General features: G+C 31.8%; 3 protein-coding genes across 3 annotated transcripts in view; 1 reads left to right on the top strand and 2 right to left on the bottom strand.

The window, feature by feature from the left end:
- Window positions 1-10,536, bottom strand: part of LOC125065112 (pre-mRNA-processing factor 17) — a 34,508-nt gene extending 23,972 nt beyond the window's left edge. Inside the window, exons 1-10 of the mRNA XM_047672547.1 lie at window positions 10,211-10,536; window positions 9,860-10,133; window positions 9,345-9,504; window positions 8,597-8,712; window positions 8,354-8,457; window positions 7,722-7,829; window positions 7,100-7,208; window positions 6,366-6,520; window positions 5,933-6,066; window positions 5,621-5,842 (exon numbers count right to left, since the gene is read on the bottom strand). Of these exons, the coding sequence (XP_047528503.1) occupies window positions 5,621-5,842; window positions 5,933-6,066; window positions 6,366-6,520; window positions 7,100-7,208; window positions 7,722-7,829; window positions 8,354-8,457; window positions 8,597-8,712; window positions 9,345-9,504; window positions 9,860-10,133; window positions 10,211-10,384 (1,556 nt within the window). The 5' untranslated portion in view covers window positions 10,385-10,536. The remainder of the gene's footprint in view (window positions 1-5,620; window positions 5,843-5,932; window positions 6,067-6,365; window positions 6,521-7,099; window positions 7,209-7,721; window positions 7,830-8,353; window positions 8,458-8,596; window positions 8,713-9,344; window positions 9,505-9,859; window positions 10,134-10,210) is intronic.
- A 262-nt stretch (window positions 10,537-10,798) lies between these two features.
- On the top strand, window positions 10,799-12,765 carry LOC125065361 (V-type proton ATPase subunit F). The gene is made up of 5 exons (XM_047672922.1): window positions 10,799-10,940; window positions 11,098-11,179; window positions 11,302-11,507; window positions 12,103-12,126; window positions 12,629-12,765. The coding sequence occupies exons 1-5, from the start codon at window positions 10,887-10,889 to the stop codon at window positions 12,659-12,661; spliced, it is 399 nt and encodes a 132-aa protein (XP_047528878.1). The 5' UTR covers window positions 10,799-10,886; the 3' UTR covers window positions 12,662-12,765.
- Window positions 12,766-12,789: 24 nt separating this feature from the next.
- Window positions 12,790-21,090, bottom strand: LOC125065360 (carbonic anhydrase 7). The gene is made up of 5 exons (XM_047672921.1): window positions 20,957-21,090; window positions 15,083-15,286; window positions 14,262-14,533; window positions 13,363-13,593; window positions 12,790-13,179 (listed from the first exon to the last, which is right to left on the bottom strand). Exons 1-5 carry the CDS (start codon window positions 21,000-21,002, stop codon window positions 12,973-12,975), a joined length of 960 nt encoding a protein of 319 aa, XP_047528877.1. The 5' UTR covers window positions 21,003-21,090; the 3' UTR covers window positions 12,790-12,972.
- Between the last annotated feature and the right edge of the window lie 930 nt (window positions 21,091-22,020).

Raw genomic sequence — 22,020 nt, 5'->3', positions numbered from 1 at the left:
GGTGGCGCATTGGCGATGTAAAGAATGGTTAATATTTCTTACAGCGCCACTTGGTGACTACTTAACATCAGATGGGCCATATGTTCGCCCGCTAACATATACCACAAAAAAAGGCCGTAAGCCTTAAACAATTCTTTACACTTAATAACAAACTGTACCGACTTAAACAGAGTGTAACAGGATAAAGTATATACATATATATAATTAATCTCATACTCGAGTATAAAAGGAGGAGGAGGTGGAGGAAAATTGTGTCTAGTTACGCTGAAATTGGTTCTGTTACATGTGTATACTGAAAAAACCAACAAGCATAAGAGCAGCGTGATAAAATAAGATCTAAACTTTTTCTTCAAATAGGAGGCTTCATTAGCTCAGCGGTGAAATATTTAAAGGTATTATAGATTACAACTGTTAAATTTAACTTTAAAGTTTATTTATTATTACATTACATTAATAGCCTGTAAATTTCCCAGTGCTGGTCTAAGGCGTCCTCTCCCTTTGAGTAGAAGGTTTAGAGCATATTCAACCACGCTGCTTTAATGCGGTTGGTGGAATACACATGTGGCAGAATTTCGTTTAAGTTAGAATTAGAGAGGTTCCCACACGATGTTATCCTTCACCGCCGAGCGGGAGATAAATTATAACCACAAATTAAGCACTTAAAAATTCAGTGCTGCTGGCCTAGGTTTGAACCCGAAATCATCGGTTAAGATTCACGCGTTCTCACCACTGGGCCATCTCGGCTTACTTTAAGGATAAAACACTTTATTCAATGTAGAAACATTACACTTACATATTTACTGTCAAATTAAGAGCTTATAAAGTCGAAATCCGTCCGAAGTGGAACCTAGTGTCACGTGTTTATTTAAAACTTACATTGAAATAATAATCTTGAACTATATTGAAGGCCGATACAATTATTCTGTATTACTTACAAAAAAAAAAAGAACCAAGTAATTTTGTTTATAAATTACGCATTTTAGGTAAAATTTAAAGAGTCCACTTTTCTAAAGAGGCTTCTTCTAAAGAGATTTTCTCATCACAAAGTGTATATATCACGACAGTAAGCGTCGGAGCAAATGAGCCACCTGATGGTAAAAGCTCATAACTTCCCATATGCATACATTAGCGCCAATGCGACACCCTTGTGCCTTAAGTTACACTGGCCTACTCACCCTTTAAACCGGAACAAAACAATACTATGGATATACAAGTTTAACAAATAAAAAAATATAAAAAAGTATTGTTGTTTGGCGGTAGAATATATAACCTTTTTTTATCTCGCAGGAAAAACTAGTTACTCGTTTTCTCCACGTAGAAGGGGTTATGTGGGACTCGCCGGTGCTCAAGACGCCGAGTGCGCCACGGTAAAAAAGCAGCTCTGTTCTGCAGCGGGCGCCACGGGATCGCTTTCGCATGCTACCGTGACGCCTTCATGAATACATAACAAATAAAAATAATTTGAATCGTTACGTAACTGTTACACTAAAATTATTTTTAATATAATTTTTTATAATACATACATGAGCTAACTATGTAAAACTTGTCTAAATTATTATTAAAATCTATACATATACATAAGCTGTCATAAGTGAGCATAGAACTGTGACCTCAATGGTTCTATGCATACTTCTAAGCAGTGACCACCGCGCTCAGCGCTTATACGTACTATTAACTGTATTCGCGTTTCGTAACATCAAAGGTCAAATATATCAAGTATAGAAGTAACAAGTTACAAATAGTATATAATTAAATAATTTAGACCGGATTAAACCAGTTCTATTCAACATATTATAATTGTTTACAAAAACAATATAAACATTCCATTCGATGATTAATTGTTTTTTGTAGGTAAAGAAAAACTTTTCGTGAAGGCCAATGAATTCAAAACTCTAGTCTATTTCGTTTCTGTTGAATAAAAAATGTTATATTAAAATGTAATCTATAATCTAATAAATAAATAAATAAATCTGATGTGTTCGTTTCGTATACAATCTTTTTCAAATTGTTTGGTTTATTTTATTTGCGTTTGATTCATTTTTTTAATTTTACCTCATTACAACCAAATAGTAACTTAAAACAAAACTTAATAAGAATATTCGTTTTCGTATTCGCTATTGTACAAAATAAATATGATTTTTATAAACGTATTTTATATTGGCTTTGTTTGTCCTTGTCTATGGTCAAGGAAAAACCGAAATGAACACGAAACCCCGGAGAACACATTTAGCAAGTAATGTTAATTACAATCATCATGAATTAAATTAATTACAAAACTTTATTTGTACCTTGGCCTCCAATTAATGACGTAAGACTCTTCAAGTTCTTACGCTTATTTTTAATAATATTCCAGTATGTTATAACAACATTTAAATGATTTATATTGGCGAAGATGAAAAAGCATGTGCTTTAAAGGTAATATAAGGTATATAATTACCAATACGCTCAATTAATAATATTCCTATTAACCCCTTAAATAAAGCATTTAGCTTGTTTGTGCTAGAAGACAAATAACACGCCTTTAAATTTAAATCGTGATGTTGCCTGGTAATATAAACACGCAGGCACACAAAACAAAAGTTCTTAAGTAATTATTGCATCAACCGAAAATTATTAACACGGTTGTTACATTGCCTCTCGTCAAATTCGATTTCAGATATCTTCTAATCAGTAATTCCAATAACTGCATAATTTAATGACCCGTGAATAATTTCCAAATCTTTCGCGAAATGAACTAAGTAGGTATAGGTATAGTATTTGTCATATTATCTTTGACTTTGAATAAAAAAAATGATAAAAATTAGACCTTTCATTAATGCAATCACCTGATACATTCATATCGTAAGTCAGAGATCACTCATTAAACGTCATTTATATTTAAACTTGCATAATATTAACCTCTGTAGAAAGTTAACGAAAGAGTATCTTATCAAATTTAAAAGATATCATTTATTTTTATTTTTTTATGATCTTGAAGAGAAGGTTAAAACTTTATCCATCACGCTACACAACTGTGTTAGTGGATAGACGTGGCAGATTTGGGCTTGAAGTAACGCTCACTTCGATAAGATGGCAAATATTTTGACAGCGAATTTAATTTCTGAACTTTAAGGCATATAATATACCAAAAAGGACTATGTAAAAAAATACATTTACAGAAGGATACTATAATACTAACAGGCACGAATGGAAGAATTCCGAATAAATGGAATATGACCAAGAAAATTAATACGATATAATTATGAGAAAATTAATACTGTAATTCAGATAAATTACTATTTAATTGAATTATTATGAGTTATATTTAGCCTGAGTCATATCGATCTAACCGTATTCGTATAAATAGTATCGTTTTGTAATTAAGAGGAAAACCTTGACTTAATTTGTAATAATTAATTATTTGATAAGTATTATATAGTAGTGATATTTAGATAGACAACTTTATCTTAAGGAATGTATGAACGGATTGGTTATTATTTTGTACATCGTCAATGACTATGGGCGTTAGTGAACACTCACCACCAGGTGGACCATTTGCCCGACCGCTTAACTCTTACATATAAAGAAAAGAATTAATGTTCAGGTGAGCCTCCTGTTAGTTTGTCATCTTAGCATAAAAAAACCATTGAAAATATTAAATTCTTAAGTTAAAATAACCGTTAAAAATATATTTTTAAAAAGCATTATATTTGACTGCTGATTAAAATGTATAATTTTACTAACCATTCAGTAAAATTTAATTTTGTTTAAAAAAAATCCGGCGTATCCCTTTCACCTGTCTGTCAAAACTCAGATATTTATTTTCGAAGCGGCGGTAGATTATTGACAATCAATAAGTACGTGTAACGGTTCTCTATTTACTTCAGCTGTGATGTTAACTAAGGCAAACAGAGCACTGGTGTGTGAAATACAGGTGCACTATTGTATTACCTAACTCTAGTATTCCGATGGGAGCAAACCGACACGACCGGAGAGGATCAGAGCCTCGTCCAGAAATTTAAGCCCGGGTCCTCAGGATCATCATTATATGTATTACTAATTGTCGCCCGCTGCCTTGCTCACCTTTTAGGGATTGCTGGATCGGTTTTAATTATAAAAATAGGCATAAAATTAGCCTGTCCTTCCTTGGAGTTAAAGTCTGCTTCGTAACAAATTTCATCAAATGCGTTTCAGTAGTTTGGCCGTGAAAGTGCAACATACAGACAGACTCTGTCTGTTTGACTAAACAGACAGAGTTATACTTGCTCCAGTGATGAAGTTCATCAGCCATGATTATTCGTGTATGTTTTTCACGTATAGTCCTTGCGTGCCTGAACATGACACAGCATTGCTCAAATTGGAGGCAATTCGTATTACCCTACATTATAATATTAATATTTAATTAACAATAAAGCGAAAAAAGATATCTTCAGTGTCCTTTTTTTAATTGTATAATTATTATAATTGTATTTTTAAAATTATCTTTTTAATTTATACTTGAATATGTAAAAAAAAATCAGATAAAAAAAGTATGTTATGCAAACTGTACAGGATGTAAATTAAGGAAATTAAACATTTAAAAATAATAAAAGTTTTATAACAACTTAAACACGATTTCGATCGCGAGTGGGTTTAACATGCTACCTGACTTCTATGTATAGAAAAAATATATATAAATAAACCTGAGATTTAAACATTCCATGCTAACAGTTCTGCTATATAAGGCACTAGCGACCCGCCACGGATTCGTAAGGGTGCAATGCTGATACTAAATATACTACAGAATGTCTTCTAACGTTCAGTTTTTCAGTCATTAGACAATACAAACCTTGAATCAATCTATGTATTTAAAAAAACCGCATCAAAATCCGTTGTCTAATTTTAAAGATCTAAGCATACATAGGGACAGACAGCGGTAAGCGACTTTATTTTATACTAAATAATTATTGTGATACAAAAAAAAAAAACATTTATATATAGAAAAAATATATATAATCCGGCCAGTAGTTTAGGTGAACAGAAAAACATCCATTCATTTATATATGTATAAAAATTCGCATTTAAGATTAATAATATTTTCAGTGCGTACTTAATATGTTCTGTATTTAAAAAAAAACTTTTCCAATTATTATAGGATAACGAACTGAGTAACGCTATTCGAATTTTGAATATCATCGTACTGCCTTTATTATAGTACTGTCCGCTTAGCATGGTTACATTCTTTTTTTTTAGCTATCATCTGGGACTTCAAAGGCGATCAAACTGCGGTCGGAAACTACTATACATTTTCTTGGCATCCTATACATGCAACATAAGTTTGACCAAATATAATAGAAAGTTAAATATAGTTGAGTTAAATAGACTCAATGTCACTCAAGTTACCCTGTATTTACTGTAGTATAAAATTTCCTCATCCTACTCTAGTAAACAAATTCCGTATGTATGTATGTTCTGGAACGAAAGGCGTCTATTACACATGTGCTCGGGAGTGCGTCCGTGCGTGTAGTGGACTCGCGTGCATTTGTGTACGTGTTCGTATGTGTAGTGCGCCTGCGTGCGTGTACGTGTTCGGGCGTGAGTAAGTTTGCGTTTGAGTGTGCGTGTCCATGTGGGTGTGCGTCTAGTGTGTGCGTGCGCTCACCTCATGTCGGGCGAGAAGTCGGGCGCGCAGGCGTACCCGGCCACCATGTGTCCGGTGAAGGTCTTGCGGCGGTTGAGCTTGAAGCGGTTGAGCGCGCTGAACACGACGATCTTGTTGTCCATGGACTGGCACGCCAGCCACTTGGCGTTGGGCGCGGCGGCCACGGCCGGCAGCGAGTGCATGGACGGGTCCGCGATGTACTTCATGTCCACGGGGATGTCCCTGCGAGCCGGCGTGGGCATTGTATTATTTTTATGTTGATCTAACATTATCAAATTCGAATACAATTAAATGGTATTAAGCTGATCGTACCACTCCCACACGCGCAGACTCTTGTCGTCGGAGGTGGTGACGAAGCGCCGGTTGTCGTCCACGAAGGTGATGGTGTTGACGGCGCCCAGGTGGCGGTCGTACTCCTGCACTATCTCGCCGCTGCGAGTGTCCCACTGCAGACGGACATAAACTATAACTAGCTAGTCATATTCATATAAAGTTATTCCTCTTATTACGGGGGGTAATAAAAGAAGTAACTTTGTATTAAAGTCGAAACTTCTAAAAATCCTTCCATAATTCGTCATTATAACATTATAAATTAGTCCTTTGGTCTAAATCGCAGACCAACACATTTAATTCCTTATTGTTTGAACTAAAGTGTAAAATTATCTCTCGAAGATTCAAACCATACTAAATTTAATTACAACATTAATAACTCTAGCATAATATAAAATGTATATTATATATTTACACATATAATCTTCTTGTCCGACGTGCCAGCAACGAACAGATGCTGCTTGTCCTCGTCCGGGTTGAACTTGGCGCAGTACGGGACCTTGCGCGACGTGAACCGGGACACGCACTCGCCCGTCTCGGTGTCCCACAGCTTGATGTAGCGGTCGTAGGCTGCGGCCAGAGGGGACTTTTGAGTACTCAAAACTTTATTTCAGCCACAACAACTAATTTGTTGTTGTAGCTGTACAGACACAACAACAAATCTTTATTTATTTAAGACAAGTGTCAATGAGGAATTATCTGCCGGTCAATATTTATTGAAAATTTTTGGCTCAACGACTTACACCAATTTACTGTATTGAATATGTATTGAATAATATGATTTCAATTATGTAGTGCAGAACTAAAAAGAAGTATCTCATATGACTATTTAAACGGTAATGTATAACTAGAGAGCTACTGCAGCTAGTTTTGCCTGAAAATAACAGTCATCCAGAATGTGCTAAGTGTGAAACCAATCAAATTATCTATTGGTAATATTTTGTGCTGTTTTGAACGGAGTGGTTAATGAAAGCAATTTATTTTAGATATTTAAAAAAATAACTAGTAATTAATTAATTTAATTATTGTTTTATTAATGAGCCTGTTTCTTCAAACTTCAACCTTTAGCTCCAGCATCAAAATTTCATAGATTCTGAATGAAAACTCTATGTATTATATTATATTAAAACGTGAACAAAGAGAACTTACCCGCAGATAAGAACCTGTCGCCTGAATTATTGAAATTAATATCTCTGACGGCCTGCCTGTGACCGAAGTACGTTCGTATACAGCGACGCTCTCCATAAACCTCCCAGATCTATTTATATATAAAAAAAAATAATTTTTACTTTTTGTTATATTTTCATAAAGGATACATTCATTAAATTTCTTGAAAAAAAGAAATTTGAGTATTCCAGTACTAGTTGTCGAATTTAAATTCACAATTATTTTGCGTAATTGCATAATAATCCTCAGCATTCCTTTACAATTATTTTTGCCTTGTAGCTTTATAACAAATTAAATTATTATTTTTAATTTATATTAAGAAGACTGCTTTCTTGCTTTCTTCGTAGATAATATTGACATGGAAAGAAATATCATTTACTTTTATTATAACTTGCTTCAAGGATGGGGCGACAGCATGCTCTTTTAACGACACTTAAAAACAATGAAAAAAAAAAACATTAATTTTTTCACCGCTAAACACTAGCTGACGTCAAAAATCCGCAGGAAAGCTTTCGATAGTAAGTCAGTTTCCCGCCAAAACGCGGACGATGACAATAACATAACCACAAAGCTGACAAAAGAGGTCGAGTACGAGCGTCGTTACCTTGACCCGGCAGTCCATGCCGGCGGACAGCATGAGGTGCGCCGTGCGCGGCGCCCAGCGGACGGCGCACACGCCCTTGCTGTGGCCGCGCCACGTGAACACGTGCGCCTGCGGGAAGCGCGCAACATTAACTTCAATACATAATACATAGATACTTCGTAGCATACACTCATCATAAATATATTTTTCATCCATTATAGGCTAGCATTTGACCGTTGTCTTGCCTGATGTTAAGCATCAATATGGTCTACATGTAGCACGCATTAACTCTAGATTTGAAGACACTAACATTGTACCTAACATGAAATACAGACGCAGGCAAAGTATTCCATACTTTGAACTAATGTTAGTACATTATTATAGCTAGCCCTAATTTTATTTAATGTCATTCACTCTATAACTTTTATGTCTTTTTAAAAAAAATCTAAAGTTACAAAATTATTCTAAACATATAATAAATTATTGTGGTACATTGTAAAACTTAACCTCTAAAAAGGTTGGAGACCTTTGCCCATGAACAAAATATATAATCTGTATACATATGAAATATCTGCACTCAAAGTAAAAATTCTATGATTATACATGAAAATATATTCAATTATATAAAACTTGATCAACAACTGAATACTTACTTTCGGCAGGAAACACTTATCCGGTGGTGTATCACTACGTAAATGAGTCTCACTCCTAGGAACCTCAATCCAGGATCGACCTTGGTAGTCTGTCGCTTTGTCAACTGGAAATATTTACACACAAGTTTTTATTAACTTAAACTAATCTTGACTTGTGGTAGTTCATTCAAAATATGGTCGATTATGGTTTAGCTATGGTCACTAGCTTATAACAAGAAATGATATTAGCCGAAGGGCACTTACTGTGGAATATAGATTTCTCTTCCAAAGGTTTATCATCATCAACCTTGCCTTTCTTCTGTCTCTTTGCTAGGATTTCTTCAAGTTCTTTCGCATCATCCCCTTCTGGTTTCATTATTCTGGAATCACCAAACACAAACATTAATTATTGCAAAATTAATTCACTATAAAAAGTCGAACATTTGACATTTATATTTTTAAATCTATCTATTCATACATAAAAACAAAAATCTTTATATATTTTTGGTGTTTGTTTAAAAGGATGCATTAACAAACTGGTACAAATACAAAAAAAAATAAACTTTCCTATTTATAACATAGTTCACCTGGCCTAAAGTTTTTAAAAGTTTATTCGATATTTGTTTAATAATAATTATTTATTTACTTTCCATGTATACATACTCAAGTGAAATAATTATATTTTTATTTCAGAACTTATTGCAAAAAAGGTAGGATGATACAATTTCTTTCTTCACTAACAGGTTCCTACTAGGTTTAAAAAATTATACCATATATATTATATATATATATAATAATTTTCTATAATAATCACTTTCTATAATTGTCTCAAAGTTATTTTAAAAGTTGTGTTTATATTTTTCTTTTTTTATATAACAATTTCACTAGTTCAAAAATGCACAAAACTGTGCCAACACTTTTAAAATAATAGAACATTTTTTTCAATTAAATTGTATTATTCCTGCAATTAACATTAATTTTAATTATCATATTATTAAAAAAAAACTCTTACCTCTGCTCACCCTCATACCCTCCCCAAGGTCCCAGGAAACCAGTCACATCTTCAGGATTGTCATTTTTGTTTCTTTTCTTTTTATCTAAGGGTCTCTTCTTTATGGTTTCAAAGACAGTTTTACCAGATGCCTCTTCTGGCGGAGCTACCATCTCTGATACTGAAATTCAAATACAACATAATTTTACTGTAAGTATGAAATTTTCAGAGGCTTCAAGGTACTTTTTGAAGTTAGATTTTTATTTTATTGTCATAATCTTATACAAGTATATATAACATATAAAAAACTAAATATGTGTAAAAGTTTAATTAATAAAGTTTTTCTAAGGTTTAAGGTGCTATTAAATGGCCTTAAAATAGATTTTACCAACCATAGTAAAGGTGAATTGAAATCATGATCATTATTAATAATAAAAAATGATGTAGCATGACTCTTTTCTGTATGAAAAGATAAATACTATGTTTACTCATCATGTATTTGAGTCGATCAACAATTATGTATTGTTGTAACATACCAACAATGGAATCTCCTTTCTCATCAACAATAGGTTCCGTGGATGGATCCACAGCATAGCCATAACTAGTAAATGTTCTTCTTTGGTTCTCAAATTGAAATTCACTAATGTGGGCCTTTTCTACATAGCCTGACAGAATGTTTCTCGTTGCTTTCATTTGTTGTGTCTGAAATGGATTTTCTGGACCATATGTTGGGGCATATAATTCCTCATATTTGGGATTATGTGTTAATTCTTGATTGTGATGTAGAAGGACTCTAGTGTCTTCATTAAGCTAGAAATAATAAAGTTTATGTAAAATCACACTGTTTAAAGCCGTAATCATATATCAGTAACTTTTGCTTAAGATACCGTGGGTACAACTGCAGGAGCTGCGCATATTTGCATCTTTTTAGCAATAGATAAATCGGGTGCAACAGGTTTTAAATGTGTCAATAGAGTCTCGTTGCTATGTTTTTGATTTGTTTCTGTATCATTGTCTGATTCATCTTCTGAACTACTTCCATAGTGTTTTATATTTAACATTATTTACTAACAAATTATAACGTAAAGTTAGAAAAAATATGCTATTGCCTTATTTTAATTCCCTAATAAATTTTGTAAGCACATCAGAAATATTATATTTGGCAATAACAATTCACAAACACACTACAAGTTCACAACTTCACAATGATGCCTTGGCAGATGACACATTGACTTAGACACTTAATATGTAGTGTTGCCGTAATTACTTAAACGGTAAAATAAAACATATAAAAAATATTTAAATTAATATAACTTGCCCCAAATATTTCATGATAATACTGCAAGTTTATATTAGAGATATTTAAATAAATATTTTAGTTAATACTCAGAGCGAAAAATATGTACCTTGCCATGATATTAATAAAAAACTTTTGTTTATAGATTACATTCATTCTCAGAATGACAACCTTACAAAAAAAATCTATAGTCAGGTGACGAGTTCTTGTGACAGCTACCATTTCAAGAAAGTTTCGCCTAAAATCCTCAAAAAAAATATACAAAAATGGCTCTCCAGGCTGCAGTAAAAGGAAAACTAATCAGTGTTATAGGAGATGAAGTAAGTAAAGATATATTTTAAAATTCTCATACCTTTTGTTGGTCCCAAAATAAATATTATTGGAGTTTAGTTTTTGGAACTACATAATAACGATTTCAAATAGTACACACATATATTTTTATGTTTTATTTAAATATGAATTATTTAACGATTTCAGGACACTTGTGTCGGATTTCTCCTTGGAGGGATCGGCGAAATCAACAAGAACAGACATCCAAATTTCATGGTAGTTGACAAAAGTAAGTTTCTTAGCTTAATTCTAAGAATAAAAAAGGGAAATATTTTTACCTCATTTGTATACACTTGTTACAACTCAAAATCTTTTAGAATACCTACTTTAGTTTGCTTTAATCTATTACAGATACTCCGGTAAGTGAAGTTGAAGAATGTTTCAAGAGATTTGTTAAACGTGATGATATTGACATAATCCTGATCAACCAAAACATTGCTGAAATGATCCGACATGCGATCGACTCACACACCGCACCAGTCCCAGCAGTATTAGAGATTCCATCAAAGGACCATCCCTACGATGCTTCCAAAGATTCTATTCTCCGTCGTGCTAAGGTATTCAGTTTTATTCATTTTATCAACATTAAACTAATGATTTTGTTTGTAAATTAATTTTTAAGTAACTTAAATAAAATCAGAGATAGAAATATATTTTTTTAATTTACTATGTACTTGATGAGTATTAAATAATTTAAAATAATAAAATATCAAATTTTTGTTTAAATTTTAATCAAAAATTTAGTTGATTTTATTGACTAGAAAATCTCATCTCACAACATTAAGATCTAGTTCGTCCATATTCTGGTTGTCTGGGCCATGTGATAGAATCTGATTCAAAATGTATGTGTTTTTTTTACTGCTAGGGCCTAAGTAATTGAAAAATAGATTTGAAATTAAGAATTATTAGCATATTATTTCCTAAATATTAAATTTTATTTTCATCTAATAACGTAAAAAAAATTAAATATATCTATTTATTTACATAAGAATTATTGACATTAAGTCCTTAAATATATATAAATATGAATTAAATATTGTAACTATAAATCTTGATTGTGTGAAATGGTGGCAAGAATGCAAGGCTAATTTCTGAAATATAGTTTTTAAAATAAAACTTTTAATAAACATAATGTATCTATTTTGTTTTCAGGGCATGTTCAACCCAGAAGACCTGGTACGCTAAAATAATTTTAAAAATTATGCATGAGTTTTTGTCTGACTGCAACAGACTGGCAGTTGTATATATGCCAATTAAGAAGAAATAACTAACAAATTAATTATGATATGGATTTTTGCATTTAATCATTTTCAGTGTGCATTTTTTGACAGTTTAAAATAACATTCCGCACAGATAATAAATTATATTTTTATCCTGTTAAACTTGTGTGATAAACCATTTATATAGATAAAAAGATATTAATAAATTATTAGTTCAATAAATAAAAAAATGTATAAATAATAGATTGTTGAAGTTGTATTATAATATATCACAATAAATATTTGTTTTATTTACCCTTAATTAACATGACTGTGCATGTTATTGTGGCTACGATTTATGTTTGTGTTGTTTTTTTCGTTTGCAAAAGGTGAATTTAGGTGCAAGGTGAGGCTGAGTTTTACTCTATATTTATGTCACTGTTTACATAGTCTATTTATTTTTCTTTCTTTTTTTTCAGTCAACATTTGGTTCCGATAACTACGCAACATAGCTACTCGCTTTCTAAGATGTAGTATTAATATTTAAAAAAATTATGTATTGTGTATTCTATGTATGTTTCTTTTAATTTATATGCGTATTTAATAAAACAATTAAAAATGTTCTATAAATTTATTTACATGTATTATTAACAACTTACACAGAATAATACTATTCGCACACATACAATATTAAACAGTGCACACATATTAAACAGATAATAACAATTACTCAATATTATTTGGTGTTTATTGATTATCTATTACCCGTAGAGAGAACGAGAAGCGGTGAGTGGTTATTTTAAATTCTGATCACGTTGGGTCATTAATCATCGAATTCGGCGATGTCATTTTCAGTTTTCTTGTGACCAACCCAATCCCATTTGGAGTAATGTAGTTTAGTTTTCTTGAATTTGGGATTCTTGGAAGTAATTCGAACGAAGACACGGCGACCAAAGAGGGGCTGTAACTGTCTGAAGTTGTCGACCAGAGGAAGGTTCAAGTTAGAGAGGAGACCACGGAAGTTATCCATCTGAAAAACAATACATTTTTTTTTTAATTATAGATTTTCTTTGTCAATAAAATATTACATTACTAAAATATTAAAAACTTCAAAAGTTAGTTACATTTTTTAAATTTTGATAATTCTCTACAAATATTTTTTTTAATATTTAGCAAGTAAATAAATAATAGCTATAGCGTTCAGTGTTCTTACCTGAAATACAGAAATGGGTAGATAATCAGAGAATACAACCCATGTAACAGCTTCAGCGCAAGGAGGGGTGGTCAGAGAGCCCTTGTAGGTGTAGAAACGTTCACTATCAAGACCTGAAAGGATGGAGGACAGGGAGAAGGTATGTGGTAGCTGCATGGTAGTGTTGTAATTTTCGATAGCTGATAAATTCTTAACAATTGGAGTGAGGAGCTTCGCGTCGAATTCGACAACCTGAAATAATAACATAAATTATTATTGTGTTGGTACCACTGTTAATATTTTTAGTTTCTTAACATCAACAAATCATTTGATATCTATGTTTTAGATTTTATTACAATTATGAAACAATTACAGCGCCTCGAAAAGTCACGCGATGTATTCGGTAATCTGTACATATTAAGTAGTAGTTTTCGATAAAAACGCATAATACATATATATATTAGATAGGTACTGTAAGCAGAAGCCGTTATTAAATTACATTTGTGGTTTAAGGCGTTTAAAAAAGTAATATACATGTCTTTTAAATGATGTCATCGGATGAAGATGTAGTGATATAATATAGCTAATTAAATTGGTAGTTTGTCCGGACAGTTACAAACAATTCAGGTATTTCGTAATTCGCGTGTGCGGTGCACTGTTGTCTTCGTTGTTGTCACTAAGAACGCACACTTAGAGGAAAAGGCTACAGCATATTCTACCACGCTCTTCCAATGCAGCTTGGTGATAATTTCATATAAATATCAAGATTTTATGACGATATCATTTATTTTAGCTAAAATAAGGAGTTCGATAATTCATGATTTTAAAATATATTAAATGTGTAATGACTATACATTTAATTCAATAGTACGTGTAAGAATCATGAATAAAGCTGAATTTGATATGAGAAGGTAAAATACCTGGTAGAAGAAAGCTAGTACACAAAGACCGTCAGGATGTTGGAGCGCTTCAGCCAAGCTTCTGTATTTCTTGTTCCTATGGATAATGTGCATTTCAAGGGGGAGCCTCATATCATTCAGAGTATGTTCTGAGCCTCGGTTGTTCTTGTCACCCCAGTGGAAATGCAGACCTTCGATCTCATATTCATTATCGAGTGGACCTCCAAAGATGTATGGAAGGCGAAAACCTTTCTTTTCTTCCTCGGACGAATATTTGGGTATAGTGAGAGCCACTGGAAATCAATACATTATAATTACAATCTTGAGTGTCCTCCGAAGTTGCCGCGCCAACGGTAGCGATTTCGATCCCCGTCGAGACAATTCGTGTTACAATCGTTTATCATTTCTTTTAGTAAGAACAAATGAACTGGTAACTTAAACTAAACATATAATATAATAATACTAATATAAAATTAGTCACTACACAGGCTCATATTATCCAGTGTGCAGGGGTGTTAAAAATATCCTGATGCCACGCGTTGGCGGGCGCCCCTCCAATGATGTTCAGGTTTTGGACCATCGATGAAACGCCCGAAAAGGTCTCATAAAAATCTTTTTTCGAGGGGAGTCGTGATTACTAGCACAATAGTTGCACCCGGGCACTTGTTGTGCTTAAGAAGTGCTCTCCTTACATATAAAGTATTAATGAAACTTGAACCTTATAGGAAACCGAAAAAAACAGCACTAAATTTTGTCATTTCGATGCCTAAGCACAATTAGGTTGAAGTCTTGAATTCTTGACTCCAATAAAAAAAAAGTAGTAAGCTTACAAAGCTATTTACCTGAATGTCCATTATTTGTGACGGTCAGAGGTCCAGGCAAGGGATTTTGATAACCAATCATTTCCATGGCTGGAATAGAAATGGGGATAGCCTGTCGTGCGGATATGGCTATAGGTGATTGCTGGCGACCACCACAAGCTGGGTGCAGCACAGCCCAACGACGTTGATCAGATGCTCGGTAACCCCATCCGATGACGAAAGACACTAAAATAAATAACAATAAAATTGTTATATAAGTAATTATAATTAAATGTAAAGGCTTATTTGGCTTAGAGACAGATATCACCTGTAAAGAAGAACAGCATATATATTATCATTTAAATATTAACGTAAGTACATTGAAATTATACTTAAGCACATATATTTTGGTATTGGTCAAAAATAAATCTTATACTGTTGTTATATACCATTTCATTATCAATAAATAAATTGAGCGTGAATAAAATTGTTTAGAAATTCAACAGCGAATACATTAACAATAGATTACATACTTTATTGTTTAATTTGCAAATCTTCTTCGAAACACTATGCGAGGTCAAAAAATTCAAATTCTGCTACATTTCTGAATAATTGTACACACCGTGTCCACTTATCCATTATTCCACTTTCTTCTTCTTTCAGACAACGATAATGTCTAACGTTTAACGTTATAATTAGTCAAATCAAAATCAAAATCTACTTTATTTGAGAAGGCTTTTACAACGACTTTTGAAACGTCATTTAACAAACTATCTTAAGCAAAGCTACCACCGGTTCAGAATGCAAATTCTACCGAGAAGAACCGCAAAGAAACTCGGTATATCCCGATACTTGAAATTAGAAGAAATCTTAACTGTTTAAATGATAAATTACACACAAATCAATAGGTAATTAAATTAAAATATATTCTCCCGAATAACTACGTGTCGTGATTAGGAATAGATCATTTATTAAGAAGTAAGAAACGCTCTAGGACTAAAGCTTAATATTATATTCACACCACGAACCAAGGGTATTGCTGTGTTGTTGAAGACAAATTTATTATACTTCATTATGCTAACATAGCTTAAATTATTCGTGTAACGAGTTATGGCGTTTTTTTATGATGGCGCGCGGCTATTAATCAATCTGCCATTCGTATACGATAAAATTAAGTCGTTTACGATTGACGACAATTGCAAAATTGTTTGAATATTTTTGCAAGGAATATTAAGATAATTTTTGAACGATAATTTGTCAATTGAATAATATAAATAGTTTTCTTTTTTCTTTTAGATTCTAAGGTTTACATATAGGATTGTAAGATATTAATTATACTTAGACCATCGATGAGGTGCCCTAGAAAAACTTAGAAGGGCGAGGGTGGGTTGGGTCCAGGGGAGATCCATAGAACACTACCTGAACCCAGGCTGGTTACGCTCCTAGACATCATAGAAAGAATTCTATGCCATGTCTTATACAATTAATACGATACGGCAGTATCTTCTAGTTTTAGTGTGTCACGCGTTAGAAATTAGGATGAAGATGGATATAAGAATAGGATAAATAAAGTCTCTTCTAATAAGTAAAGACTGCCCGGCACAAGGTCCTAATACTGGTAAACTTATGTCACAGTTTAAATATTTTACAATAATGTCGCAGATCCAAATACAATTCTAACTAACAAATAAGTATTGAGTTTTTCTCAATTAGAAAAAATTCTCAATAACAGCCCGGAATCTGGAAGTTGGAAGTGCGTACACCCCCGTGCTTCGAAAAGCACGAAAATACGTTCCTGCGGCTGAACTCTTCAGGTCGTTTCGGATTTGCCCTCTCATCAGATTACAAAGGTGAAGGATTAGAGAGAGCACCTCAGCTTGTGCCTACACTTGTGCATTATAATATGTCCTACGTAGTCGACTACTCTCTCTAGATAATTAACTGCCCCGCCATGGCCGAAATCGGTTAGAGCGACATTATCATCACGTCATCATTTTTCGTTATCACTAATAGGTAAGACAGATCATCAAATTGACATTGGTGATTTTCATTTACTAAGTTGTCAAATGTGCTAAAATAGAGAATTACAATGTGTGTCTAATGGTACCTATGGTCGAATGGCTAAATTTTACCCTTACAGAGGATTTTGAAGTGAAGTTAGTTTTACGCCCTAACTATTACTTGACTACGCTTAGTTAATCTTAATGATAAAATTAATACAGAGTTCACATGGTTTCATGAAATATGCTGCGTGCACAAATTAAAAATATATTCAAAATATGTGAACTTTCACTTAATTTAGGAACTACGTCTGTTGTTGTAACAAGTAGGGTAAAGTGTTCTTTAAAAAAATGTGGTAATTATATAAATTATACAATATAGGCGAGTGTGTGGTTCCTACATATCTACCTACGTCTTAAACCACAAGTTGCAAATATTTATAAAATACTCATAATAATAATAATTACATGCCCAGTTAATGATGGCCTCTTACGTATTAAAACATCCTGGAATAATACAAGTCTATGTAATTACATTGAGGTTTACATTTAATGTGAATATAATTGTTTACAAATTGTAATATATTTTAATAAAATTATAGACGTCACACACGGACCCATGTGGATTCAACCAATCGTAAAGCAAAATATAGGCTTGGGTTGGTACTTGTTTCGTCTACACGACTTAGAATTTAACGGATTTAGGAAAGAGCAACCGGAGCAGCTCTAGGCCTGGGGTGTCCGTAATATGAAAAAAAAACATTACTTATATATTGATATTGATAGCAATATTATTCATTCCCCTACCGTCACCAGAAAGTACAATTACATATTTTTTTAATTGTATTTATTGTATTCAGAGTGATTTTTTAATATGAAAATTGTTTTTAATTAATTATGCCAGTGCCCATACTTTGAGTCCGCGTTATGGAATGTTTTTTTTTGCTACTTCGTCGACTTTAAAAGTAAGAACTGCTTGCTCTGAATTTGGATGTTTATATAATTTTTATAATACGTATTATGCCGAAAAACAAAACAGATTTTTGTTCGAAAGATGTTTATTCCAAAATAATCCCAAATTATTTTGTAAAGATCCGATTACGAGTTTCAAAGACAGGCAACGGAATTCTTCAATAGAGTCAAGCAAATCAACTGCGACATTATTGCTATATTAGTATGCCATTGAAGTCGGTTTTTTTGTTAAAAATTATACGTGATCAACTTGATTCTAGAAATAATCTCCTTTTTTCATTATGTTAAAGCTTATAATGCACTTATCGCAAGTGTTCCGCAAAAATACCTAACTTTATTTTAATTTATTCCCTAACTTAAAAGTATTAATAATTATTAATGCAATTAACCAAAGTTCAATTCACTAGTTTTAAGTTAATACGTCTTATCTACCAAGCGAATATAATATTTTCAACAATAATTGTTACTGCTTTTAATGTGAAAAACTAAAAATAGCCCGGTGTCCGAAAGGACTGAAGTCACAGACAAGAGAAATATTAGCCAATTTGTAACGGTTTCAACAGTGGAAAATGAAAGCATCTACTCAATAAAATTTTAATAAGTCTGCCACATACAACGCGCTGCCTAAACCGGTGGGTCTATCGCGTTGAAGTGATATAGGTGACTACAGGACTAAAGTGGGTGAATTTCCATGGAAATTGGTAATTTATAATGTATAGAATGTCATGTAAGAAGTATAAAAAAATATTTAGACACATTAATAAGTTAATGAGGTGTTGTAGATTTTTGTTTTTTTTTTTTTTAATAAGTGTATCATCTATGAGGGTGATGCTTAGGTTTGAAGTTCGTTATTTTTTGAAAATTATAGGTATAAATAGTAAGTAAATTAGTCTTGTGTTTATGAGTAAAACAAAGCTGTTTCATAATTTTTGAAATTTGTCACCCCATATGCTGAAGTTCGCCGTGTTTCAATGTCTGAAATATGGTTATCGGTGATTGGAGTTATATTTACAATAAAAAGATAGTCGACATAGTGTTTTGTAAAATTCATTAATTAGGAGGTTGAAATGGTTTTTTTTGTATAGATAGTCATTTCTAAATGTTCAAATAATGGAAATCGGTCTTTAGGAATTTGTTGATAAGTCGTTGTCTGTTTATGAGACAGACGCCTTTGAAAATTCATCCCATAAGGGGATTAAATGGGTGGTGAAAGTGTTTATCGATGGTCATTACTGAAATTCTAAATATCGAAATGATTAAAAAAGCCTACTTAATACTAAAGAACTTTTAGTCTTTTTCTATATATATTTGTATGTATCCCTGGGGATATCCATCGGGTATGTATATACGGCTAATAATTTTTAAAAACATTTCCCGAGAAATTTATTTAAAAACTAAAAATGTTCATATCACATTAAATAGCGCACATAATATTATTATATGAACCAATATTCAATATGTCACAATCAATATTAAAATTCCATTTTCACTTACACTCTTTATCGAAATCGTTAGCTTTTTGACGATGAAAACCGTAGTCCTGTATATACGATATAAAAATATACTTATCTAGCATTTCTCGATAAAAACATGAGCAAAACTAGAATGATTAAATAATATGAACTATATGTTCACATTTTTGTCGAAATCGCTTAGAAGTTTCACGTAGAAGTAAAATTATTCAATATATAATTAGACACAACCTCAACTCGTTATCTCAATCAAACATTAGTTCGTGACATTTATTGTATTACCGTTTATGAGTTATCGCTAACGATGGATGCAGTAAGATGTAACGTACAAATAAATTCGGCCTTTATAGATTATCTAACAATGATTTGAGGTCAGGTTTGCTGAAATTATTTTCACACATAATTGATTGTCCTCTTAGCGATAGTGTACGTAACACGATTCGCAAAGGCTAGAATAATTTAGACTTTATGCTAATTTACAAATGCATTTTGCAATAAATGCCTTAGTAAAATGGATTAACATGTGTATGTATGAAATTTAAATTTTGTTCGGTGTTATTAGCATTGACTTGTATTTATACTACAGGTATATTTGAAGTGGTGATTGTTGAAAATCTTTTTTTTTCCTAATTAAGTTAGTCAAGTTTGAATAATATTGATTTAGGACAACTTAAAATACCCAGTAAATGAAATTGTTTTAGAGTAATTGATTAAAAAAAAATATAGTTTTAATTTAGCGATAAAAATGAAATAATAACTTTTAAACGGTTTTAGGACAAGCAATTTTTTTTTTAATTTAGTGTCTGGCAATTTACTTTAGCACATAAAGTTGACACTTTATATTTAGTATATAAATAATTTAAAGTATTAAATTTTTTTATCTAATAAAACCCTTCTTTTTTGCCTTTACAAATTGTAGCGCTCTAAGCATTGAGATCCTAAATAAGGTCTCCGAGCTCATAATAGTTCTTCATTTGCCGCAATGTTTTTTTTTGACATCGAATTGTTATTTTTAATGAAAGAGATTTGTTATTTGTTTGTCGGATGTTTGTGCGATCCGATGTACGAAAGGAAGATACCACGTGTTTCAAATGTCTTTCTTGTATGCTTTGTTTAACTCTATATTTTTATTTACACGCGATGTTTAAAGATTTTAAACTATGATAATAATTGATAGCATAATAATAGTAAAACCTTCAACATATCTGACTTAATGCACTAATTAACGTTTTTGTTACATCAAAACGAAATATTAAAAAAATAACATAAATAGAACAGATAAAATTAAAATAAGAATCAATATTTATATGGATTTAAAAAAAAATATTATTATATGGGTATTTATGTAAAAAAATATTATATTATAATGCTTATGGCATTATTGTTGTGTTCTGATGAAAAGAAAAAAATGAATAAATATACTTAAAATATAAATATAATATTTTTATTTGAAAATCATTTTTTTAACTCACCGTTTACCGCCAAAATAGCGAACGCAGCTGAAATTACCGAATTCATATTCCACTTTTTTTAAATTGGTTGCTTTATATAAGATTAAATACTTGATAGCTGATGCTTCCTTCCCCGCAGCTCGCGGTTTATATACTACACATAAGCATCTTGTGCGCTGCGATTTCAATGGGTTAGCGCGTCATCCACGTGAGAACTAACCCTAAAATATGCATCTTAATTTTTTTTTGCACATTATGATTTTACTGGAATAAATTTTTTTTGCACATTATGATTTTACTGGAATAAATTTTAATTTAAAATTTAACCAATAATAATAATCTATTTTATTTAAACTATTACCCTACTATTTACCTTTCATTTATTTTTTTAATGTCAATTTACATCACTAAATATTAAATTTAGGAAAAAAACCTTCACTAATTTCAACCAATCACATAATAAAAGAACAATATTTTAATAGGCTACTGAAAATCTGGAAAACTACATACATAGAGTAGGTCAAGTTTTATGTTCACAAGCATTGTAGAGCAACATTGTACAAAGATTTTTATTAAACATATATATAATACTTAGTAAGATACAATGATGTAGAACGTAGATGACTGAGTTGCAAAGTATTCTTAAAAAAATTTTTAAAGCTAACGAAAAAAATCTTTCAATCATACATTTCTGTATCTAATGCAGCTTTCTCTTACAATTAATATTAGTACAGTTTTAAAAAATAGTTTTTAATTTAGTATATCATTAATTTTGATTAGGATAATTAAAAGAATAATCAGAAATTTAATTTTTTTTAAAGCTATGCGTAAAAATCGCTCATGAAAAGCATTTCCTACTTATTGGACAAGATATCCATATAGGAAGGCTGCGTACGGATGCGAGGTTGCTTTGAATTACAATGAAAAGTTACAATGTTTATATACTTAGAGATAGTATTATACTTACTATATTATGATTAAATAAATTAATTGCACTACTATTTTAATTTAATTGCAGCAAGCCATATGTAATATTAAAATCAAAAACAAACAAAAAAAAATATTAATATTTTTTTAATTGGGAT

The sequence above is a fragment of the Vanessa atalanta genome, chromosome 7, assembly GCF_905147765.1.
Source record: "Vanessa atalanta chromosome 7, ilVanAtal1.2, whole genome shotgun sequence".
NCBI lineage: Eukaryota > Metazoa > Arthropoda > Insecta > Lepidoptera > Nymphalidae > Vanessa > Vanessa atalanta.
The sequence above is the reverse complement of the archived record's forward strand: the minus strand, read 5'-3'. Positions and strand labels throughout refer to the sequence as shown.

What these genes read in the sequence shown, in the direction of transcription:
- LOC125065361 (XM_047672922.1), top strand. Translation starts at nt 10,887, where the DNA reads ATGGCTCTCCAGGCTGCAGTAAAAGGAAAACTAATCAGTGTTATAGGA. An exon ending in TTTCATGGTAGTTGACAAAA is followed by an intron (nt 11,180 to 11,301) that starts GTAAGTTTCTTA and finishes AATCTATTACAG; the next exon opens with ATACTCCGGTAAGTGAAGTT. An exon ending in CTATTCTCCGTCGTGCTAAG is followed by an intron (nt 11,508 to 12,102) that starts GTATTCAGTTTT and finishes TTTTGTTTTCAG; the next exon opens with GGCATGTTCAACCCAGAAGA.
- LOC125065360 (XM_047672921.1), bottom strand. Translation starts at nt 21,002, where the DNA reads ATGAATTCGGTAATTTCAGCTGCGTTCGCTATTTTGGCGGTAAACG. An exon ending in CGCTATTTTGGCGGTAAACG is followed by an intron (nt 15,287 to 20,956) that starts GTGAGTTAAAAA and finishes TATTTATTTTAG; the next exon opens with TGTCTTTCGTCATCGGATGG. An exon ending in TACTAGCTTTCTTCTACCAG is followed by an intron (nt 13,594 to 14,261) that starts GTATTTTACCTT and finishes TTATTATTTCAG; the next exon opens with GTTGTCGAATTCGACGCGAA.